Here is a 7,575-nt window from a genome sequence, read left to right on the forward strand (position 1 = left end):
ATCCAACAGCCCTGGCCGTGTCCTCCTGCCCTCCCCTTGCCCTCAGGTGTTTGGAGCAGGGGAGACCTGAGAGCAGCTCCAGAGCCTAAAGGGGCTGCAGGAGACCTGGAGAGGGGCTTGGGACAAGGGCCTGTAGGGACAGGCCAAGGGGAATGGCTTGAACCTGCCAGAGGGGAGACTGAGATGAGCTCTTAGGCAGAAGCTCTTCCCTGGGAGGGTGCTGAGGCGCTGGCACAGGGTGCCCAGAGAAGCTGTGGCTGCCCCATCCCTGGCAGAGCTCAAGGCCAGGTTGGACACAGGGGCTCGGAGCACCCTGCTCCAGTGGGAGGGGTCCGTGGAGCTGGATTGGAGCTGGAGGAGCTCTCAGGTCCCTCCCAACCCAAACCAGTCTGGGTTTCCATGATCAAGGTGTTCTGTGGAGCCTCCCTTATGACTCGATCCCGGTGACAGGCAAAGGGACCCAGTGGGTGTTTTGGGATCAGCCCTTTCCGTAGCCCCGCCAGACCCTCCTCAGGACTGGGAGCTGTCCCCACTGCAGCGGGCACCAAGGGGGGCTCGGGGACACCCCAGCTCTGTGGCTGCTGCTGCTGCACCGGGACCTGCCCCCCTTCCCTCGCGCTGTCATCGGCAGCGGCACCAGTGGAGGGAGGCCAAAGCTGGTCCCTCACTGAAGGTCCAAGGCCTGACCCAGGCGGAGCTGGGATCTCCACTGTGCCCATGGCCGCAGCATCCTGAGAGCCGGCGGATCCACGGCTGCAGAGGAAAACCTCCGAGAAGCCCCAGCGCTGAACTCCTGGTGGTGGCCACGCAGCCTCCGTTCCATCCCCACCGGGGGGGGGGAATAATCAGCCCCGTTTCTGGGCTCATCAACAGGAGCTTGTGCCCTAATTCCTGCCCTGGGATACGCCTGGATTTGTCGCGCACCGGTCGGGAACGGCGTGTGCCATTTTCCCCGGCTCCTGCTTTGATTCTGCAGCGATAGCAGACGTGAGCTTCCTTTTCCTTTATGTGCTTCCCTGTGCCTGGACCCTTCCCCCGAGGTGCTGCTCCCAGCCCAAAGCCCATCGCGGTGGCCATCCCAGAGGAGGTGAGCTGCTTTCCTTGCTCTTTGCAGGAAGCACATTGAGGGTTTGAATTCGGCTTCTCCGCAGGCTCCCGTTTGCTTTCCCTGGGAATAACGGCCTGAATCCCCCTGTGCTGGGCTCCGGGCTTGTGGTGGGAGCTGCTTTGCTGCTTGCTGGGAAGCACTGGAGGGGTTTTCTGCCGTGGGGCTCTGCAGTGATGCTGCCGTGTCATCCCGGCAGCGCTATTCCCGCTGCATCACGGGATGGAGCCGAGCTGGGGGGGCTCTGTGAGGAGAAGCCCCTTTTTGGGTGGGTTTCACCCAGGGATGAGCCGTTTTCCAGGGGGGAATCCAGGGAATTGCAGCCTGGCTCCTGCCTTTGCTCTCCGGTGTCGGCTTCCCGGGAGATGCTGAGCGCTGCGATGGAATAAAATGGGCTCCTCCGGTTATTCCTTGATGGGTTTTTTTCCTGGCTTTATCCTGTGTTCCGTGATCTGGTCCTTAATGCACCAGGATGGGGTCCGGCTGCTGCTGCTGCTGCTTAGCCCGGGGGGGCTCTCCCTGTGTGGATCTGTTTCTTCCTGCTCTCATGCAGTTCCCACCCTCTCCTTCTCCGGCTGCTGGGATAATCCCACATCTCCATATTTGACCCCTCTGATACCTCCAAACCCCAGAGGCGTTGTCAGGATCCGCTTTTGCCTCTTGCTTTTGAGGGGAAGCTTATTTAAACCATTCCCCACCAAAAACTGGGGCTCCAGGGATGTGGTTAAAGCAGCTGGCAGAGAGGAGGGGATACAAGGAGGGAATTCTGAGCATCATCCAGGTTGCTTGGGCCTGGAGCGTGGTTTTTAGGGAGCCATCACAAGAGCCACGGGATGCCCAGAGGATCCCATGCAGGATGCTCAGGGGGTGATCACTGATCACTCTGAAGGGCTGGAGGTAACGGAGTTCATCACTCTGGAATTGCTCTGTCAATGGAGGAGGAGCCCGGCAGCACATCCGACAGGGATCGAGGATCATTGGAGGCAATGCCGGAGGTGGAATGAGGCTCGTCAGCGGGTCCTGGACCACTGCAGATCCATCGGCATCAGCGAAGGAGCTTTGGGGACCACAGAGCAGACCTCATCCTGGGATGCTTCTGCCCTTCCTCCTCTCCTGGAAGCAGGAATCACAAACCATCCTGGGGATCATCAGCCTTGGATGAGCCTCAGGCCTCGGGTTTTCCCAGTCCCACACTGGAGCCCCGTTGTGGACTGGCTCTGGGGCAGGAGGCTCTTTGACCACCCGAGTCCTGTCTCTTTCCTACCCCCCTCCCTGCTCCCAGAGGCAATTCCAGCAGCAGCTCTTTGCTTCCTCCCTCTTTAAGCCTTACATGAGGCAGCCCTGACCTGCAGAGCAGGTCTGAGGCCAGGGTGAGGGTCTCCTCTTCCCTCCAGCAGCTCCAGGACTTCTCCCTGCTCCATGCTGGGTCACTGGGAGGTGCTGGGCCCGGCTGCATCCTGTCCATTCCCAAAGCCAGAAACCACCAAAAGAAGGATGATTGGAGCTAATAAAGGAATTTAAGTGCCCTTTGCTGCACACAGGGGCAGCTGCTGCTGCGCTGGGGAGGAGGAGGAGGATGCTCACACGGGCAGGGAGCTTCTGCATTGGAGAAGTGAAATGAAATCTGATGGATCCATCCAGATGGATCCATCCCAATGGAGGTGAGCTCCGTCCTGGTGGATCCATCCAGGGCTGGAGCCAGTCTCCATCCCCAGCCAGGTCGATGCTGTGGGTATTGTCCACCCCGGCACCATCCCTGGCTTTCCTCACCAGAAGCACCTGCAGGAGGGGGATTTGGGAGGATGTTTTGGAGCTTTGCTTTGGGAGGCAATGCAAGGAACTGCCGCTCTCCTTGGGGATCAGCTCCTTCCTAACCCAAGGCTGGTGAAGTTGGCTGGGCCCTGGGCTGAGTAGCACCCACAGGAACCCAGGCAGGGACCCTAGGGCTGCAGACGTGGGGCAGGTTTGGGGTGATGGAGGTGATGGACCAAGGGGAGGGCTGCAGCTGCAGCACCCGCACGTCCTTTGTGGGGCAGGAGGTGGTGACCAGGGGATGCAGAGCCTGTGTCCTGGTGCAGGCAGAGCCCCCCACTGCCCCTTCACCCCTGCATCGCCTCTGGGATCCCTGGGATCAGGCGGGTTCCGCAGGGAAGCCGCTGGTTCCGTTAGAAGCCGGTTTCTCCGTTGCCATGAGAACGGCGGTGGGAGAGGAGGAGCAGGGAGAGGAGATGAGGCTGCGCCGCCCAGGGTGTCCCGGGGGGATTCCTGATCCAGCGGATCCCGGATGGGCACAGGCGATGCCCTGGGCTCGGTTCAAAGGCAGAAGCTGCTGCTGGGGACCCGGGATTGTCGAGAGGGTGATGCCTGCCCATGGTCTGAATGAGGAGATGAGCAAACCTGCAGTCAGTGGCAGATGGCACCAGATCGGGTGGGAAGCTCTGCAGGGGGATCTGGCCAGGCTGGATCCATGGCTGAGGAACCTGGGGGATTCAGTCTGGAGAAGAGAAGGCTGGGGGGGGGCCTGATCGCTGCCTCCAAGTGCCTGACAGGATGGAGCCAGGAGGGGCTGGGCTCTGCTCCCAAGGACCAAGGGATGGGACAAGAGGAAACGGCCTCAAGCTGCACCAGGGCAGGTTTAGATGGAGCTGAGGAACAATTCCTGCCCCAGAGGGTGCTCAGGCATTGGAACAGGCTGCCCAGGGCAGGGCTGCAGGCACCGTCCATGCAAGTGCTCACACCCCGTGGAGATGAGGCCTCAGTGCCATGGGGCAGCGGTGGCCTTGGCAGGGCTGGGAATGGTTGGACTGGATGAGCCTGAAGACCTTTTCCATCTGGGTGGATTCCATGGCTATGACATAGAGGGACACTCGCTGATCTTCCCACTGGAGCATCATCTCAAATACTCCTCACCCAAGCTGGAGCCCAGCACTTCCCAGGATCCACGGACAAGCTGCCTTGTTTGGAGCACATCAGCATTGACAAGGGGGCAGGGAAGTACCAGAGGCTCTCACAGCAGGATCCTCCAGCAGCTCATTCCCTTCCTACATGGAGACCTGAGAGCAGCTCCAGTGCCTGAAGGGGCTGCAGGAAACCTGGAGAGGGGCTTGGGACAAGGGATGGAGGGACAGGCCAAGGGGAATGGCTTTAACCTGCTCGAGGGGAGACTGAGATGAGCTCTTAGGCAGAAGCTCTTCCCTGTGAGGGTGCTGAGGCGCTGGCACAGGGTGCCCAGAGAAGCTGTGGCTGCCCCATCCCTGGCAGTGCTCAAGGCCAGGTTGGACACAGGGCTTGGAGCACCCTGCTCCAGTGGAAGGGGTCCCTGCCCATGGCAGGGGTTGGAGCTGGAGGAGCTTTAGGGTCCCTTCCAGCTGCAGACCAGACACGGGGGTGATGGGCTCCCCCTGGGGAACTGCAGGAATGCAGCAGGGTTCAGGGGCATTGTCAGGGAGGGACGGGCAGGGATGGGAGAAGCTGCTCTTGGGAGCCCCGTGAACCTCTCCTGGTCATCCCAAGTGCTGCTGGCCTGTCCCAAACGCCGCGGTCGCTTCTTGCCTTCTCCACAGAGACCCCCGCGGGCTGCGGGCAGGGGCTGGCGCCGCGGAGCTGCTGGCGAAGCGCCGGTGCCACCGCTGCCCACCGGCTCCCATGCGAGCCCCGGCCAAATGGACGCGATCCCGAGCGCCGGCATCAAGAGGAAGTTCGAGGATGCGGACGCGGGCTCGGCGGGATCCAACTCGGACGACGAAATCTCCAACAGCGACAGCGCCGACAGCTGCGACAGCGTCAACCCCTCCAGCTCCAGCGGCTTCCGACGTGAGTGGCCGGCGCCGCGCTGCGCCGGGGCCAACTCTGCCCTTCCCCTCTGCCTCCCTCGTAACCCATCTGGTGATGCGCAGGGGTGGGAGGGCGCGGGACACCCGGCCTTGGGCACTTCCCAGTGTCAGCCCCATTCCTGAGGTCCAAGCTCCATCGTGGAGCTTTCCTATCCCAGGATTCGCCCTGCCGGAGCGTCCCACTGCCTGCGCGGGCGCTGGTGCTGTGGGGCCATGGGGGGTGCTGGCATTGCCCTCGCTGGCACCAGAGCTCATTGAGTCCCAGACGGACTCAGCCCCATCCTGGGAGCCCAGCGGGTTGCAAGGTCTGGGAGGAGGGGGGAGTTCTCTTTGCTCCTGTGACCCCCCTGCGGTGCCTCCCCCCCGCAGCCACGTCCATCCTGAAGCGGCAGAAGCAGCTGGGCAGGAAGAACGTGCGCTTCGACCAGGTCACCGTGTACTACTTCGCGCGGCGCCAGGGCTTCACCAGCGTCCCCAGCCAGGGCGGCAGCTCCCTGGGCATGGCCCCGCGCCACAACTCCGTGCGCAGCTACACCCTGTGCGAGTTCGCGCAGGAGCAGGAGGTGAACCACCGCGAGATCCTGCGCGAGCACCTCAAGGAGGAGAAGCTCCACGCCAAGAAGATGAAGGTACCGCAGGGGGCCCCGGGTGCAGCCAGGGTAGGGGAGGGGATCACCCCTATGGGTCGTTTCCCTCTCCTGTGTCCATGGGTGCTCAGTCTGGGAGCAGGCAGCAGCAGGCTCTGGGTGGCTTTGCCTGTTCTCCAGCCACATCCAGGCTGTGCCCTGGAGCCTTGCCCAGGGGCTGGGTCTGCTCCGCAGGGCCCATGCTGGGGCTCTCACTGCCCGGACACCCACCTCCAGCACCCACCTCCCTCTTCCACTGCTCCTCGGGAGGCCATGGACGTGTCCATGTGCCAGCTCCCAAAGGGCTGGGACACCTGTGAGCCAGGCTTTGGGGGTGTTTGAGTGCATGGAGCCGAAGGCACGATGCAGGATCCAGCTCTGGCCCCTCAAGTCTTATTTTCCCAGGGGTCACTCTTGTGGCATCCCGGTGTTTTCAGCAGCAGGGACCTCTTGTTATCCCATTGCTCGCAGGGCACAGCCCAGGGGGGCTGGAAAAGGGATTCCCTGCTTGGAATTCTCTTTTTCTTTCATGTTTCCTTGCTCCCTTCTCCCATGAGCTGGGGCGGGGGGGGGTCCGGAGGGGAATGGGACGTAGGAATCCCAGCCTCTGCCCTGCCACCCGCAGCTCACCAAGAACGGGACCGTGGAGTCGGAGGAGGCGGACGGGCTCACGCTGGAGGACGTCTCGGACGATGACATCGATGTGGAGAACGTGGAGGTGGACGATTACTTCTTCCTGCAGCCGCTGCCCACCAAGCGGCGCCGGGCACTGCTGCGCGCCTCCGGCGTGCACCGCATCGACGCCGAGGAGAAGCAGGAGCTGCGGGCGATCCGGCTCTCCCGGGAGGAGTGCGGCTGCGACTGCCGCCTCTACTGCGACCCCGAGGCCTGCGCCTGCAGCCAGGCCGGGATCAAGTGCCAGGTGAGCTGGGGGTGCAGGTGGGAGCTCGGGAAGGTCTATGAGGGTGGTGGGACACGGGAGGGGTTGAAGGGAGAAGCTGTGGCTGCCCCATCCCTGGCACTGTTGGACACAGGGGCTTGGAGCACCCTGCTCCAGTGGACGGTGTCCGTGCCCGTGGCAGGGGGTTGGAACTGGAGGAGCTTTAAGGTCCCCTCCCAACCCAACCCATTCCATGGTTGTGTGATCCTGGCGCTGCCACGTCTCCATCCCCCTGCCAGGTGGATCGCATGTCCTTCCCCTGCGGCTGCTCCCGGGACGGCTGCGGCAACATGGCCGGGCGCATCGAATTCAACCCCATCCGCGTGCGGACTCACTACCTCCACACCATCATGAAGCTGGAGCTGGAGAACAAGCGCCAGGGCGGGCGGCCCCCGGTGCCCGAGGAGGCCGCATCCGGCGCCGCTCACGGCTGCGGCAGCGCGTGGCCGGGGCCGCAGCCCGGCGAGACCCAGGACTTCCAGGAGTTCATGGCAGAGAACGAGTCGGCCGTGATGCACCTGCAGACGGCCGAGGAGCTGGAGAGGCTGAAGGCTGAGGAAGACTCCAGCAGCGGCGCCGGCGTCGAGAGCTTGGGCGTCTGCATCCTGGAGGAGCCGCTGGCCGTGCCGCAGGGGCTCTGCCCGGCTCTGGCCGCTCCCATCCTCATCCAAGCCCAGTTACCTCCGGGCTCGTCCGTCCTCTGCTTCGCCGAGGGCTCGGAGCCGGCGGCCGCGGGCGAGCAGCCCTACTTGAACGATGGCTCCGTGCTCTACTACCCGGTGGAGCCGAGGCCGGGCTCCAGGGGCGATGGTGCCCCCCCAGAGCCCCCAGCACCGTCCTGCGTGGCCGAGAAGGAGCTCAGCGTCCTGCCCGGGGCCGGGGCTGCTCCCAGCCGAGCCGCCAGCAAGGGGGAAGCAGCCAAACCCCCTCCGTCCCCACCCGGGGCTGCAGCATCCGCCGCGGGGAGCTCGGTGCCAGCGGAGCCGGTGCCGGAGCCGGTGCTGCCGCTGTGAGCGAGGCCCCCCCTCGGTGCTCCGTTATTTATTGACAATAAGATTTTATGGACCAGCA

General features: G+C 63.4%; 1 protein-coding gene across 1 annotated transcript; it reads left to right on the plus strand.

The window, feature by feature from the left end:
- Window positions 1-766: 766 nt before the first annotated feature.
- Window positions 767-7,575, plus strand: CSRNP2 (cysteine and serine rich nuclear protein 2). The gene is made up of 5 exons (XM_057412129.1): window positions 767-1,087; window positions 4,669-4,918; window positions 5,308-5,567; window positions 6,190-6,486; window positions 6,744-7,575. Exons 1-5 carry the CDS (start codon window positions 1,007-1,009, stop codon window positions 7,515-7,517), a joined length of 1,662 nt encoding a protein of 553 aa, XP_057268112.1. The 5' UTR covers window positions 767-1,006; the 3' UTR covers window positions 7,518-7,575.

Source organism: Pezoporus wallicus, unplaced genomic scaffold (assembly GCF_028554395.1).
Source record: "Pezoporus wallicus isolate ANWC-B61680 ecotype Strahan unplaced genomic scaffold, APGP_CSIRO_Pwel_v1 contig_14034, whole genome shotgun sequence".
NCBI classification, from domain to species: Eukaryota; Metazoa; Chordata; class Aves; order Psittaciformes; family Psittacidae; genus Pezoporus; species Pezoporus wallicus.

Excerpts from the sequence above, each read along its gene's own strand:
- CSRNP2 (XM_057412129.1), top strand. The coding sequence starts at position 1,007 with ATGTGCTTCCCTGTGCCTGGACCCTTCCCCCGAGGTGCTGCTCCCAGC. Across the intron at positions 1,088-4,668 it reads CGGTGGCCATCCCAGAGGAG|AGACCCCCGCGGGCTGCGGG; the intron begins GTGAGCTGCTTT and ends CCTTCTCCACAG. Across the intron at positions 5,568-6,189 it reads TCCACGCCAAGAAGATGAAG|CTCACCAAGAACGGGACCGT; the intron begins GTACCGCAGGGG and ends TGCCACCCGCAG.